Source organism: Corylus avellana, chromosome 5 (assembly GCF_965113065.1).
Source record: "Corylus avellana chromosome 5, dhCorAvel1.hap1.2, whole genome shotgun sequence".
Lineage (NCBI taxonomy): Eukaryota > Viridiplantae > Streptophyta > Magnoliopsida > Fagales > Betulaceae > Corylus > Corylus avellana.
This window is the reverse complement of record NC_142494.1, coordinates 9,720,602-9,737,787: the sequence shown is the minus strand read 5'-3', so window position 1 is coordinate 9,737,787 and position 17,186 is coordinate 9,720,602. Positions and strand designations below refer to the sequence as shown.

The window sequence follows — 17,186 nt, the reverse complement described above, 5'->3', positions numbered from 1 at the left end:
GGCACAACACTCGTCCACCATTTTTAATCACTTCTACCACACAACCACCACACGGTTGTCTTCTCCGGCAACCATACCAGGTACTTTTCACCACCTTTACTTTACACCCCATTCCCCAATCCCATCAACACCCCAACCACGAGCACATTCACGAGATTTTTTTTTCTCATATTTCTGCAATTGTGGGTGTTCATCCACCCACATTGCTTTGTTGTGGTTGGATTTGGATGTTTTTGCAGGGGGTTTTGAGCGAAGTTGTGTTGTTTTACAATTTTGCCTATCTCTAGTGCACGCCAGGTGTTCGACAAAAGTCCCCAATCAAGCTCATCATGCCAAGAACTCGAGCTTCGTCCTCCCGAGGGTCTGATACCCGAGCCATTTCTCCCCCGCCCACTTTTGAGGAACGGGAGCTGCTATTCGAGACCACTTTCGCCATTCGCGAAGACTTTGAAAATCTTGAGGGGACTCAATGGGCGGTCGCCGAGTTCAAGCGACGGGGGCTAAAGAAGCTTTTCAAGCCGGTCACCCCCACTGCTTACAGAAAATTGGTGATCGAGTTTTATGTCCACCTATCTCATGACTGCAGGAAGATAGCTGCCCTCTCTTCGAAAGTGCAAGGCAAAGCTATTGACATAACACGGGCCGACATTGCTGCTGCCCTTCAATGCAATGATGAGCAACCTCCAGAAGCCGCACAACTTGCTGACCAACCAGACAGCTTCTACGTGGCGGAAATTATTGACGACATGTGCGAAGGGATATATGCCGATGCCCACCATAATGCCGCTAGCCGATCAAAGCTACCTCAACGGCTTTGGTTTGTGGACTCCGTATTACACCGTAATGCGTTTCCCTTGGGGCACAAAAGTCAGAGGCGGGATCAATTTCTTCAAGCACTCTACGCCTTCCATAAAGGTGCTTGGTACTCCATTCCCGACATAATTTAGAGGCAAATTTACAAATTTTGGAATGGGGTGCACGTTGGAGGAGCGGGGTCCACACATTCATGGGGGTTGCCTTTCCCATACTTAATCTCCTACATCCTCCGGAAGAAAGGCGTCAAGGGTACCGCAGCTGATGAACCAGTCACTACTACTCCCATATTTGGCATTCGCCAATGGAACAAGAGCCTCTCCCACATGCCCCAGGTAGCTCCAGCACCAGCAGCTGCTGCGGAAGAGTATGAGGCCGACCCAATGGCCGAAGATGAACCATTCAGAGACAGCTGAGGAGGAGGCCCCGAGAATTTTTCGTGAAGCACGAAACCGCTCACTTAGTGAAGAAATAGCGGGCCTTCGGAGAGAGTTGGCTGGCCAAAGAAAGGAGGCTCGGAAAAATAACGAATTGATGGACAAACGCCTAGGCGCCTTAGAAGAATTGATGCAGTCCATTGTCAACCGGTTGCCACCACCATCTGCAGGAGCATCATCTTCTAGACAACTGTAAGCAGGGACTATCGTCTGGCTGAAGACATTAAACTTAGCGCTCATGGGAGGCACCCCATAGTTTACCCTTTTTATTTTGTTTAGTATGTTTTAAGTTAATCTTTTTATTTGTCTTTAGTTTTGTTTCTTTTGACTTGCTTTTGTGTTTTCTTATGGGAATGACCCCGTATTTGCACATGGCCGGTTTTTGAATTGCAAGGTATCAATATATTTTCACTTAAAACTGAGATGAATTATTTTACGGTTTAGATTTTATTTTGTTATATTTAACAGTGTAAAATCTTTCCATAAGGTATCAATATATTCTTCATATAATATATATACACTATTAGATCTGTAAAATTTAATATGAATTATGAAATGAGAATTAACTCTTCAAATTAGTCCAAATGTAACAACTAACCAAATGGCAAATATATACAATTTAAAATCTTTCTTTAGGAGGATGGAATCGACGGTGCATATTGTGTCACTTTATTTAAAAATTTAAAATAATGCAGTGATATATATATACACAATTTTAGTAGACGTTATTGGGCAGCAATAAAATATATATATATATTTGAGCCTTTCTGCATGGGTGCGACCGATTGCAATAACAGAAAGTTGGATTTCAACATTCTGTTTCTACGATTGATCGCACCTTGTGTGCGACCGATCGCAATAACAGAAAGTTTGATTCCAACATTCTGTTACTGCGATCGATCGCACCTTGTGTGCGATCGATCGCAGTAACAGAATGTTGAAATCCAACTTTCTGTTATTGTGATCGGTCGCACCATGGTTACGATCGATCGCAGTAATCGAATATTGGATTTCAACATTCTGTTATTAAGATCGATCGCACCCAAGGTGCGATCGATTGCAATAACAGATTTTTTATTTTTTTTTGATTTACTACCGACTCTTTAGGGTCGACTTTAAAAGTCGACCCTAATGAGGTATCTTCAGCGTTCACTTATTGTGGACGCTATTAGTCATCTATTTTAATTTTTAATTTTTTTTTTGATTTACTACGGACTCTTTAGGGTCGACTTTTGTCGACTCTAATACATAAGCATTAGGGTCAACTCTAAAAGTCGACCCTAATGAGGCATCTTCAGCGTCCACTTAGAGTGGCCGCTATTCGTTATCTTTTTTTATTTTTTATTTTTTTTTTGATTTACTACCGACTCTTTAGGGTCCACTTTTGTCGACCCTAATACATAAGCATTAGGGTCGACTTTAAAAGTCGACCCTAATGATGTATCTTCAGCGTCCACTTCCACTCTATTGGTCATCTATTTTAATTTTTTATTTATTTTTTTGATTTACTACCGACTCTTTAGGGTCGAGTCTTTTCGACCCTAATACATAAGCATTAGCGTCGACTTTAAAAGTCGACGCTAATGAGGTATCTTCAGCGTCCAATTAGAGTGGACGCTATTAGTTATCTATTTTAATTTTTAATTTTTTTTTTGATTTACTACCGACTCTTTAGGGTCGACTTTTGTCGACCCTAATACATAAGCATTAGGGTCGACTTTAAAAGTCGACCCTAATGATGTATCTTCAGCGTCCACTTAGAGTGGACGCTATTGGTCATCTATTTTAATTTTTAATTTTTTTTTTTGATTTACTACCGACTCTTTAGAGTCGACCCTAATACATAAGCATTAGGGTCGACTTTAAAAGTCGACCCTAATGATGTATCTTCAGCGTCCACTTAGAGTGGACGCTATTGGTCATCTATTTTAATTTTTAATTTTTTTTTTGATTTACTACCGACTCTTTAGGGGCGACTTTTGTGGACCCTAATACATAAGCATTAGGGTCGACTATAAAAGTCGACGCTAATGATGCATCTTCAGCGTCCACTTAGAGTGGACGCTATTGGTCATCTATTTTAATTTTTTTATTTATTTTTTTAATTTACTACCGACTCTTTAGGGGCGACTTTTGTGGACCCTAATACATAAGCATTAGGGTCGACTATAAAAGTCGACCCTAATGATGTATCTTCAGCGTCCACTTAGAGTGGACGCTATTGGTCATCTATTTTAATTTTTTATTTTTTTTTTGATTTACTACTGACTCTTTAGGGTCGACTTTTGTCGACCCTAATAACTAACTATTAGGGTCGACGATGAAAGTCGACCCTATTGAGCTTTTATGTGATATTATTATTATTATTATTATTATTATTATTATTATTATTTTCAGCTTATAGCGTCCACTTAAGTGGACGCAATTTGTTAATTATTAGGGTCGACTATTATCGACCCTAAAAGTTTTTTTTTCGCCGCTTAAATTTTTCCGGCCTCTCGGATAATTCCCGCGCGTATATTAGGGTCGACTTATTAGTGTCCACTGTAAATTGGACGCTAATAGTCCAATTTTCGACCCATTATTAGCGTCCACTAGTAGGTGGACGCTAATATGGAACTATTAGGGGCGACTTTGAAAGTCGCCCCTAATAGTTGAGTATTAGGGGCGACTTTTTAGTCGCCCCTAATAAGTCGCCCCTAATGAACAACTTTCTTGTAGTGAGGATGCTCATTCGTTCGAGCTACCCCCAATATTGAGGGGTAGCCGCAAAGCAGAAGGGGTGATTTTGTAAACTACACCTTTTGTTGGGAGCTAGCCACAAGTGTCAGGCCCATTATTGGAGGGTGGTCGCATGATCCATCCACTTTGTTGGGACTCATTGCGTGAGCCACTCCTTATTGGGGAGGAAAGAGTGGCTTCACCCCACTCCATCCTCCTCCTTGTAACACCAAGGAAATAATTTGGTAACTTATTGTATTTGAATTAAATAAATAAGACAACTGGATTGTATTGCTGTGCACAGTTCGAACTAGCATGTTGCTAAGAGTGCAATTCGAACGGGGACTTATACAGGTTTGAACTGCAAGCAATGTTTTAGGATTTCTGAGGCATTTCACAAAGGGGAGTTCAAACTAGGCATTTTTTAGTTCAAACGCTAGACCATAGAGTTCTACTATCGAGTTTTTAGCTCATTTTCCTCTCTCTCAGCCTATCACTTCCCCTAGCTCTCCTAGAGTTTGTGGATAGTTAGGTGATTAATCTCTAAGAGGTTTTAAAAGTAAAATCTAGCACCGAAAACACAATTCTTAGTGTTAGAGATTCATTTTCATCGAATGGTTAAGGTAAATTTGTACACCCTAGTTTTGAGTTAGTTGAGCTATATTTCTTGAACGTAACAATTAATTTACAATATCTTTAGGGCTTTACTTGTTGGAGGATTCTAAGCAACGAAATGAAGTTCTGTAGACCAAAACCTTTGATTTCTTTGTTAATCAAGGTAAGACCTCAAACCCTAAGTTTCACTAAGTGTTGTAAATGTTAGGAAATTAATCCTATCACTTTGTTCTCTAACAAAAGATTAATTGGATTCCTTCTTGAAGCAAGTGTTCTTACGATGCTACATGCGATTACCCAATGTATCGAGGTTATTTTGACCGATGATAAGTCTCACTATTTGATACATTAAAGTAACTTATACTTCACATCTGAGTTCATGAAATCCTATAGATTTAGAGTAAATGCTATAAGCCGACGTGCACATATATGTGAGGCGATTACTGCGGCGGTGATTGCGCGGGTAGCTGAGCAGGTGGCTACTCAGATGGCTGCTCAAATGGTAGTGTATGAGGCCCAGATTCCCAGCATTGAGGGGTCGAGACGTATGGGCTCCGATCCGGAGGTGACGACTATCCGGAATCCGCAAGATACGGAGTTCCCAGCCCGAGTGATTGTAAGATCCTCAGTTGATAGCCGATCATGTAACAATATATTTTTATTGTTTTTATTTGATTGACACGGTTATCTTATGAGTCAAATAAACTTTGTTCGTATCTAACACAATTGTATGTATATAACACAATTGTAACGTAATATGTGTAGATGACGTAAGAGTAGAAGCTGAGGACGATCACAATGAAACCCAACATCAGACGCCGGTTCGTCAGAAGTCTCGTTTGCCAATACATTATACCCGTCGTTCAGGCACCCGGTAAGTATATATATATATATATATAATATATATATGTGTGTGTGTGTGTGTGCTTGGAGCTTGAAGCTTTGTATAGTTAATCTTACCATATTTGTTGAAGCTGTCTCACTGAATAAACATGTATTGTTTGTACAGTTAATATGTGTTTGTGTTTGTGCTTTGTATAGTTAATATGTGTTTGTGCATACATAGTTAATATGTATGTCGAGATTGTATATGTGACAATTATTCAATTGTTTTCTCACTTACTTTGACATTGCTCATCTACTATGAGTTTAAAATATTATATCACAAATGTCAATTAATTAGCTGATTGATTGTTTGTTTTATCTTTTGCAGTTAGTGCGGCGAAGATATGGCGTCACGATGATTTGTGTATCCGGTGTTTGTTTAAGGCTTATGTTTTTTGTATTTGTGTATAACGTTAGTTGTATTGTATTTTACTTTTTATTACATATTTGCACATTAGTTGTTTGTATAAAGTTAGTTACACTCCATTTTAGTTATATAACGTTAAATTGTGGTTATATTGATGTTGGATTTTGATTATTGGGTTGAATCTTGATTATTGATGTTGAGGTTGGATTATTGATTATTGATGTTGGATTATTGATTATTGGGTTGTCGTTATATGTAACTCGTATATCAGGTGTCGAGGTCGTAACGTATACGACCTGTCGAGGTCTGATTATCAGGAGAAAATTACAAAAAAAAAAAAAAAAAATCACTGTGAACTTTAGTGACATGGCATACACTGCCACGTTACCACAGGTGGTAACGTGGCATTAACTGCCACATTACAACTTGTTGTAACGTGGCACAACAAGCCACGTTACCACCCGTGGTAATGTGGCATTATCTACCACATTACCATTTGGTAACATGGTAGAAACCAACACGTTACAAATTAATTGTAATGTGTTAATTTCTAACACATTACCATTTGGTAACGTGTCAGATTCTAACATGTTACAAAACTTCAAATAGTTACGTCCAATATCGCAACCCGCCATACACATTACAAGAGACACGTTACAACACTTTAGTAACGTGTTAACCCTATATACACGTTACTATTGGTCCGTGACCAAAAAAATTGATTCTCGTAGTGATACATCATTCGCTATGACAACATTTATACTAATCAAGATAAGTTGTTAATGTTCAATATGTTATAGTCTAGATGGAGTTTTCAGTTCCATTTACGACTACAAACAATTTATTTTATAAGTCGTAAGGACTTTTGAACATGATCTTTTGCAATATCCACACAAACCACACCATAACTCAAATACAATTCATCTTAAGAATCTCACGTGCATATAATCATTTAATATACAATCACACATATATGTCATATAAGAATATAATTGTATATGTCCATTGTTCTATAATAATAATAATAATAATAATAATAATCAAAGAATAAATAATATTTATCAAAACGAGTAAGGCAGTTAAGGCTCATAGCTTACTTACCTTTTGAGAGAGTGCCCCAATCGGTCCTTTTCTTATCGAACAAATTTAGGCAGATAACATTCCTTATAGAAGAGAAATGCTATGGGTTAATAATATTCCCTTACAATCAACCATTGGATTTGTAAACTTATATAAATTTCACATAAGTCATTGGTGGATCCCACAAATTCAATGGTTGATTGTAAGATAATAGGGGCTAAATATAGAGAACTTATTGACCACTAGCATTTCTCCTTATAGAATTATGTTGTTATAGTGCACAACAATGATGAATAATATGAAATCAAAAAGAGAGAGATCAAGAGAGAGTTAAGACACAGATTTACGTAGTTCGGCAATGTGCCTACGTCCACAGGAGAGAGTGCGGCTATATTTTTCCATTTAATGAATTAGGGTTACAACATAATATATTTATAAGAAAACCCTAATTATAAGTGTTTTGGAAAACCTCAAAATACCCTTCACAACTTATTTGTCCCCAAGCCCACATAAACTAATTATACCCAATGAGCCAGTGATAGAATATGATCCAGTTGTTCCAACAAATTATATTACCGTTTGGGGGCGTATGGAAATAAAAGAATTCTAGTCCACCACATATGTATACCGCTTTGTGAGTCCGGGCCCTAAACATGGTCTGAGGCTATCTTTGGGCCAACTGACCCTCAACTAGGCCCATTGAGCCCTTCAACATTTGGGTACTTCACTGACAATATCAGTACCATTCATGCTAATAATTTAATGACTAAAACTAATGAAAAAATAAAATTTGTAATGACATAATCAACAATACTCTAACCTTTGTTAGAATTAATAAAACATAAGTCCAATTGTACAGGCTGTGGGTGTGGCAGCCATGCAAGGGACAAGCAAGCCATCATGGTATTAAAAATATGAAAATAGGATTGAGATAAGGTTGGGAATGTGAGATTTGGGTAATGAGGTGTGAGAGAGAAAGAAATGGATGGCGGCTTGTGAAGGATCATGCCATGTGAATCATTTGCACACTCTTAAGCTTTCCTTGCTTTGTTCCCAAACCACACCCACATGTTGGGCATATGTCCTTTTTCCCCTCTCTTGTGTTTGTGCACGTTCCATCTTCCCCTTTGCTCAATTTATCTTCTTTTATTTGTCCAACTGTTTGGGCACCCACTACTCATGATTAGACAAAATGTTTTACAATAATATTAGCCGCCTTCCATCTAAAGGAAAGCACCTTCGTGGGGGATATTAATAAAAATTTCGATTGCTTCTCTCCCTCTCTCTTTCTCTCTCTCACACACACATTTTTTGTGATTAAAAATAGAGAGAAATGTTAAATTAGTCCATGTGATAACACTACTTCGGTATAAAAATATCTTGGCAGTTCTTTGTGGATGCAAAAATAACAAATAGGTCTTTACACCTAACTTTTGCCTAATTTTTTTTTTTACAGAAACCATTAAATATCACATCAGCACCAATCGAATTATGACATGTGTCACTTTTAATAATATAAATATCTAAATTAAAAAAATCATAATATTAAATTAAAAAAAAATAAACTAAAATTAAGGACTGTCGAGCCACTCTCTTTGGCCAAATGGAGGGTGGCTGAACCACCCTCAAATTTTTACATACCATAGTTGCAATCCACTATGGATTTTCGAAATAGCATTCTTATGGTTCGCATGGAAATTAGGTGACGTCAGTGAGGATGTAATTAGAGAAGTTGAACACTTACAATATAAATTTCATGTTAGTTAACCTATTATATATATATATATATATATATATATATATATTATGAGTAATATGTCATGATTTGATTTATGCTAACATGACTTTTAACGGTCTTCATTAAAAAAAAAAAAAAAAAAAAAGTTAGTTGGAATGACTTATTTATTATTATAATTATTTTATAACACAAAGAGCTTTAAAAATATTTATATACCACATGAACTTTATTGCAAATCGGTGTAACCACAAAAACTAATTTTATATTTATCCCTTAAAAATATTTAAAAGAATAAAACTTGTAAAACTTGTTAATAATAAAGGTTTGGGGATTGTTCATGTAATTATGATATCACAAGGGTTTAGAATTTTCTACCACATACTTGCCAGCATACCCTTTCAATAAATTAAGTTTACTAAGGGCATGTTTGAGATTGCGTTTGAGTAGCTTAAAAGTGCTTTTAATACTCAAAAAGTCTGTTTGGAAAAAAAAAAAAAAAAAAAAAAAAAAAGTACTCATTTGGTAAAAAAATTTAAAAGTGCTTTTAAGGGCCCTAAAAGCCTAAAAATGACCAAAACGCACTTTTGGCAAAAGTTTAAAATTGAAGATTTTTCTTAAAAGCTTTTTTTGACGTAAAAGTTATATTTCTCAAACGCAATCTCAAACAGGCTCTAAAGCTGTTATCTTCTAATTAAACTTGATTTATGACATGGGTGACTATTCCTTTACTAAGAGCATATTTGAGATTATGTTTGTGAAATATAGCTTTTAAGTTAAAAAACGCTTTTTGACAAAAATTTCGTTTTTAAGCTTTTATCAAAAGTGTGTTTTTGCTATTTTTGAGTTTTTTGAACTCTTAAAAGCGCTTTTTAATTTTTTTTACCAAACAAGTTTGTTTTTTTTTTTTTTCAAACAAATTTTTTAAATGTTAAACTCACTTTTAAACCTCTCAAATACACACTCAGACGTACCCTAATTCATAAACAACAAAATTGGCATCTCTATACACGATAAATTTGCCAAAGTCTCATCTTATTCGATGAAACTTTAATCCCATCCACATATGGCCAAATTCACTCTAATATTGATCTATTCCCTTTACAACATTCACAATTTTCCAGCATCTCCCTTCAATATAATTTCTTGAAATCCCAATTACCTACTCAAGAAATGCGAATTTTGATGAGCTTGATTTGAAAAAACAAAACAAACAAAAATAAAATGGGGGCTCAGTCACATTGTGCATATAGATCACTTTTCGTACGCGTAACGGGTTTACAGAAATGCAGGTGGTACAATGTCCTTTTACCAGAGAGTAGTGGACTATTTTGTGGTGGTGACGTGGGAAATATGTAAAGCCTATATGGGGGTGAAGTGCATAGGAATATATATATATCTTTTAGCTGACAAGTGAGAGAGTACATTCCTTCGATCCAGAAAGGTGAAAGCCTGAAGCATATAGGCATGGCAAATTGGCAATACCAAAGGCAAAGTCTCTGCTATCCCCTTAATATGCCTCCTTTATTTTGATTTGACACCATTGAAAGATTCATGCAGCCGTATCTCTCCATCCTCTGAGCGGTTGATTTTTTTTTTTTTTTTTTTTTCCAAGCTGTCCAACATACCTGAGTAGGGGGTGAAAACTCCATTTTGGTTCTTGATTATTGGTCAAAACTGAAAATCAAAACTGGAGTATCTAATTTTTTATTTTTTATTTTTTAAAACTAGAACCAAAATCGGGTACTCAGTTAACTGGTTATATAATAATTGGTTGATTCCAATTGATACCTGGTTATCCGAATTGAGTAGTCAGTTTTTTAAGCTTTTTTGTATTTTTGGTTTATTTTAGGTATTGAGCCTAATTTTTTTGGCTTATTTTAACTATTTTGTGCCCCATTTATTATTATTTTTTTAAAAAAAATTATATTAATAAATATACTAAATTCGAAAAAATATATATATATACACACCTGATTACCCTGTTATAACCAGATATTTAAAAACTCTAAAATCGGTAACTGAAACCAGGCACCCCAATTTTTTCCAACCAATTTCAAATAGGTTTTTTGGTTTTTCGGTTACGGTCCCTGTTTTCTGGTTTGTTTTTTACACCCATGTACCTAAGTGTGGTAGAGGAACCGAGGAAGGGGCCTTATATTAGGCTCTCACAGGCTCCTCTTGGGCCTGCCTGTGTCTCTCATAATGATGGGCCTCTCTTGGGCTCTTATTGTGGCCCTGTTATAACTAGGTATTTAAAAACTCTAAAACTAGTAACTGGAACCAGGCACTCCTGTTACCAATTTTTCCCAACCAATTTCAAATCGGTTTTCCAGTTTTTCGGTTACGGTCCCGGTTTTCCGGTTTGTTTTTTACACCCATATACCTAAGTGTGGTAGAGGAACCGAGGAAGGCGCCTTATATTAGGCTCTCACAGGCTCCTCTCGTGCCTGCCTGTGTCTCTTGTGATGATAGGCCTCTCTTGGGCTCTTATCATGGCAATGGGCCTTTTGATCAATCTGGTCTTCAGTCTTCTTCAATCCTGGACTTATTTGGTATCCATCAAGCATTAATACCACAAGCATTCTCATTTGGCAAGTCAAAATCCTTCAAATTTTATTTTGGCTAGCCATATGCTAAAATTGGATCAAAATGAGTTGTATCCAACTCACAAATTAGAAAAATATTTGGTGAGCTATTATAATGTTTTTCACTCACTAAATATGAAAAGAAAGTATTAAAATATCTCTTAACATTCTCTCTCCTCTCAAGGAAAGAATAAAAAAAAAAATTAAAAGAATGTTTCAATGGAATTGTGCTTTAATTGTGGCGTTGCTGCTGTTATCATAGCTTAACTAAAGAAGATGTTTAAACAAGATTTCATAAGTGGTAGTTCAGTAGTCTTAAGAAAAATTTCAAGTGCTTGGACACAAATTAGGGCATGAATTCGAATCTTGCAATGAGATATCCCCACACAAACCTGACTAATGTTAAACGTCTTGGGTCCCACTGATACCTTGCAAGAATTGGGTCAAGTTTGCTCAATCCGGCTTGAGGGAACACCTGCGATTTCTTATCATCTAAATTCTTTTTGTCATTAATTTTCAATAAATAGGTGTTATTATGATCACGCTCAGGTAGAGTATCATAGTTAGTCGCCCTCTCCTACCCTGCTTTTTACTAAGAAATAAAAATCTATCAGTCAATAATTATCTTTAATCTGTGAATTTTTCAAACACTTTTTAAGCCCCAGTTCATTACCACGGCAGAATCTTGTGAGATATATGGCTCTTTGCCGGCAATTCAGGTCTAAAGAAATAGCGACATCAGAGGCTCAGAGCCAACAATCCTAAAGAAACCAGCTTATAGCTTTATAAAGAAAACTTGCAATTGATTCAAGTTAGATGAGTGAGCCATCTTAAGCTTACCCAAATATACACCCAACCTGGATACCTTAGCTGCCCTACTGGGACATTGGACCATAAATGACTTGCCTTGTTAAAACTCAGAAGCACAAAAGACATGAACAAAGCAAATCAGAAAAATACAACACAACTAAAACACCTGAAATGTATGAGCAAGCATAAATGAGCTGCAAAACGTAGCCAATTTAAACATGGAACTTTACGCGTTAGGATTTTATTTCAGTTATAAGCATACTAGCCAGACATAATATATACCCCATTCTTTATCTACATTATAAGTTAGCCATGGAAACTCCGAATACATTAAGAAATGCCAGCTTCATTGTTTTGATTGTGTGGATTCTATGGATACCCTTCAGGGCATGTTCTGAGCAGCACAGGCCTACAGTGTATGAGCCAAAAGCCATAAGAGAGAGGTATGAAAGCTGGGTGAAAAAGCATGGCCGAAGATACAAGAATGATGAGGAATGGGAATTGCGTTTTGGCATTTACCAATCTAATGTCCAGCTCATCCACTATATCAATTCTCAAAATTTATCATTCAAGGTCACTGATAATATATTTGCAGACATGACAAATGAAGAGTTCATAGCTACCTACTTGGGATTTCAAACCACGTCGCATGCAAAGACAAACTTCAGCTATGACACAAAGGAGAAATTGCCAATTAGCGTGGATTGGAGAAAGAAAGGCGCTGTTACTCCAGTTAAGAATCAAGGCCAATGCGGTAGGAAATCATGTTTTTCCCAGACTAAATTTGAACTTTAAGTGCATAGTTAAAGAAATTAAGAATAATTTATTGCCAAAAATATATTATTGTTTTATTTTATTTTTTAACTTTTGAACTAAATATTTGGTTATATACCTAATTCAGTTCCATTGGAATATCTTTGAGCCATTACGATACTTGAGAATTCAGGAAAATAGGCTTCCACATTTGGAGTAAATGCCTGAGTCTTTTTTACAGTAACAATAAGGATAACAAGGCGACAACAACAACCATAACGCAAAGATATTGATGATGATGATGATGAAATAGGCCATCAGACTAGTTTCAGCTGTTACCAGAGGCTCTTCCATGAGATATATGTTTTAATAAATTCCAACTAGCATCATGATGCCCAAGCCCCAACTTCAATACAGTTTTTGATACATACACATTTACTAATAGTATGGCTACTAAAATTGCGAAGGCTGTTTTTTAGATTTTTAAGCTAATATTGGCAGATTTTAATCCCAAAGGTTGCAGAAAAACAAGATCTGATAATACCGACCTTTTGATTCAGGAAGCTGTTGGGCATTCTCTGCGGTGGCAGCTGTGGAAGGTATCAGTAAAATCAAAAAAGGAAATTTGATATCTCTGTCAGAACAAGAGCTTGTGGACTGTGATAGTGACTCCTATAACCAAGGCTGCAATGGTGGATACATGGACAAAGCATTTGGGTTTATCAAAAAGAATGGTGGACTCACCAGAGAAGGAGATTATCCTTACCAAGGATCACAAGGCCGCTGCGACAAAACCAAAGAAAAAAAGCATTCAGTGACAATAAGCGGCTATGAGAATGTACCTGCCAATGATGAGAAACGCCTACAAGCAGCTGTTGCTAAGCAACCTGTCTCTGTTGCCATAGATGCTGGAAGTTATGACTTTCAATTCTATTCAAAAGGTATCTTCACCGGCCAGTGTGGAAACCAACTCAATCATGGAGTCGCAGCAGTAGGCTATGGAGAAGATGGTGGTAGAAAGTACTGGCTTGTGAAGAATTCATGGGGCACTGGCTGGGGCAAATCTGGTTATATAAGAATGAACCGTGATTCCATAGAGAAGGAAGGAATTTGCGGCATTGCCATGGAGGCTAGCTACCCTCTTTAAGGACTGCACAGCCTAGTTGGTTAATTTGGCGTTTTCTGGTTGTAGAACAACAGGAAGTTAGCTTAGTTAATTTCAAGTAATAATTTTATGTAAACTTCAAATAAAAGATGCAACTATGGAACTTAAATTACGAACATGTGATATTTATACAAAGCATGGTAGGGGAAATGATATGGGCCAAGTATCATTGTATAAATATCGGATTTGATATTTATACAAAGCATGGTAGCCGAAAGTTATGGTTAAAATACTGAGACGAGTGCAGAATATGAAATTTAATCAAATCCGATTCTAACTCCAATTAAAGAAATTCTGATTTAATCATTTCCTTGATTTGATTAAACTTAATCACATTATATAGGTCATCTATTATGATTGTTTAGGCTTAACCACATCTTCTAGGTCTTCTCTGAATATCTTGTATGTGCATACATCAGACGAGCATCCCAGTGGTCCTCACACACCACCTCGTATCCACGCTCTTCAGATGCCATTACAGATGAGCTTCTTGGAAAATACTTCGCAACTATGGCTCAATCAAATTGTCCCCAAAACAACTTGCATACATAATTATTTTGTCACTGAATTAGCCAATTCAAATACCTAACACCAATAAACACAAGCTACTGTCACCATGACACTACGATTAAGCATGACTTCATAAAGCTCTTATTACAATAGAAACTTCATGAGATTTCTATGATACACATCAAATGACTAATATAAGGATGAAAAGGCAGATTTCAAGGAGGATGTGGGTCTCTTGTCATCAACATCATGCTTCCGTCCATCACACTTATCTACAAAGAAGTGTAGATGGAATCAGTTCTACTGAACTTACAGACTCAAAGTAATTGGGCTAAGGCTTTGCTTAGTTGGGTTAACAACTTCTTTAAGTCTGAAAGGGGAAAGCAATCCATAAACAAATTGGCAAACCAATAGAAGCTTTGGATCGATCAATTTGCAGAAAGAAAAAGAAGACATGAATTGGACAAATCAACAGAAGCCTTCCATTAACACTCTTGATTCTCAATCTCAGTCTAGATTTTTGAAAATATAAATAATGTTCATTATAACGCGCATAATGAGCATGTTTTCTCCTGCCAAAGTTTCATAATTTTACATATAGTGTGTCTTTGAAAAACACAAACTTGTTCTGCTGTAACTGCACAGCACAATGGGTTTCAACTCCAACACCCTCTTGAGCATTGTATGTAGAGATGAGCAGCACAGAATTTTCATTGACAGTAATGCAGCTAGGTGGCCGAGAAAAAAAATACAACCCATAGTTCAGATTCCACATAACTGTTGCAAATATACTTAAAAATTAACCCACTCCTAGAAGACCTACAATGTGCTAAGACCTTAGTTCTGCAAATCTTTGCCTCACAGCACAAGCAAGCTCCCATTCGCCAATACCAATGAGCCTCTCAACCACTTTTTGCCTGACCTTTATATATGGTATAAACCCTCTCTCCATCATCCCCATCACCACCTTTCCTGCCAAATAATACTCACCACCCTCCAAGCAACCCTCAACGACCAACTCATAGCTTTCAAACCCAACAGTGCAACCCTCTCTCTCCAAGAATTCAACCATCTCAACTGCTTTCCATATCTCTCTGTTTGCCTGCAATGCCACTGCCACCTTCACCACTGTTTCCTGCCTTGGTGTTAATCCCATTTTCACCACCATTTCCGTCAGCATCTCTGCTGCATCAGTAGTTTTTCTGATGCTGCACATTGCATTGATCACAATGCCATAACTCTCCAAATCAGGAACACATCCTGCCCCACCCATGCCCTTCAAGACTTTAACTGCCTCGGCCAACTGATCAACAGCACAGAGAGACGATATAAGGTAATTACATGTGCCACAGTCAGGACGATATCCAATTGATTGCATCTCCGCCAGGATGTTAGGGACAGACTCCGATTGGCACCGGCGCTCCAGCCATGCAGAGGACAGGAGGAGGCGAGTTTGGGGGACAGGAACGCACCCAGAGTGCAGGATTCTTTGGATGATTGCAAGTGCAAGAGGGAGGGGTTTGGAGCTTTGGAGAGTGTATGAAACCAGGCACGCATAAGCAATATGGGGACGAGAGCGGGGTCTAAGATGGATAAAGGACTGCAAAATTTCATCAATGATTTTTGTTCTGAGGTTCAGGGGAAAGGTCGAGAGAAACGAGAATGGATTTCCATTTCGGCAAGCTTCTTTTGAGGAAACAAGTTCAGGAATTTGTTGGTAGGATTTGACTTCGACTGCAGCTTTGACAGCTTCTTCTAGCGGTTGCAGTGAGGAGTATGCATGAATTGAAGGAAATCGGAAGATACAATAACGAAAATGCGAAAGAAATTTGCGAAGCTTTGCTGCTTGCATTATGATATTCATTGTTGGAGAAAATTAATATCCTAGTGGGGCAACATGCTTGTTACAAGAAGAAACCGGCAGAGCTTGGTCTTTATTAATGACAAAAGCTGGAAAATTCTATGACATGGAGATCCAATACATAGAAGATTTGCGAACACATATATGAAAAAACAGTATGTTATGCTTCATCAAAACGAAGGTTGCAGAGTTTGGCATTGGTTATGGCAAACATTAGCGAAATCGAAATCAGCCCATTTAAGAAACTGCACAAAAATTACGTAGCCCAGGTAGTGCTTGGGCAAATGAAATTCCAGTCAGTGAAAACCATTCAAAATTACTCAAACCTTTATGCAATTCAAAAACCCAGCTTTCTCAGAGCAATACTGTCAAACAGGTAGTGTGCAGAATATTCCTATCACGCATGAGAGAGAACAAAAGAGAGGTTCGGAGAGCATACAATGATCAGGAAGCCAAGAAATGGGAGTGTGGATTATGGACTAGATGGCGTACTCAACGATCTCCGATGCTACAGTGCTTCAGGTTGGGGCCGTTGGATATCATATGCACTTGGGCAGAAACTATTTCTAGGTTTCGGACGGATCGTAGACCGAAATTTGGGTTGGTTGGGAAGGCAGTGGGTCGTGGTGCGTTGGGTTGGCCCTGGTGGGGATGCTGTTATTAAAGAAGGGAAATGCTAGAATGCAATCAATTCCCCACAATTTTTCCATAAATGCTGAGGTGGCAAGTACACTTATAATATTTTATTATTTATTTTTTAAATAAATTAAAATCAAAATAAAAATAAAAAAAAGTTGATAAAAAAACTTAAAAAACTAGAAGGGGTGGCTGGCCAGCCCCTAAGGG

The 17,186-nt window shown here is 37.3% G+C and overlaps 2 protein-coding genes across 2 annotated transcripts; one reads left to right on the top strand and one right to left on the bottom strand.

Moving 5' to 3' along the window:
* Positions 1 to 12,103: 12,103 nt before the first annotated feature.
* On the top strand, positions 12,104 to 13,983 carry LOC132181088 (Cysteine proteinases superfamily protein). Its single transcript, XM_059594154.2, has 2 exons — positions 12,104 to 12,805; positions 13,365 to 13,983. The coding sequence occupies exons 1-2, from the start codon at positions 12,364 to 12,366 to the stop codon at positions 13,949 to 13,951; spliced, it is 1,029 nt and encodes a 342-aa protein (XP_059450137.2). The 5' UTR covers positions 12,104 to 12,363; the 3' UTR covers positions 13,952 to 13,983.
* Positions 13,984 to 14,949: 966 nt separating this feature from the next.
* LOC132181087 (Pentatricopeptide repeat (PPR) superfamily protein) lies at positions 14,950 to 16,782 on the bottom strand. The gene has a single exon (XM_059594153.2). It carries the CDS (start codon positions 16,341 to 16,343, stop codon positions 15,309 to 15,311), a length of 1,035 nt encoding a protein of 344 aa, XP_059450136.1. The 5' UTR covers positions 16,344 to 16,782; the 3' UTR covers positions 14,950 to 15,308.
* Between the last annotated feature and the right edge of the window lie 404 nt (positions 16,783 to 17,186).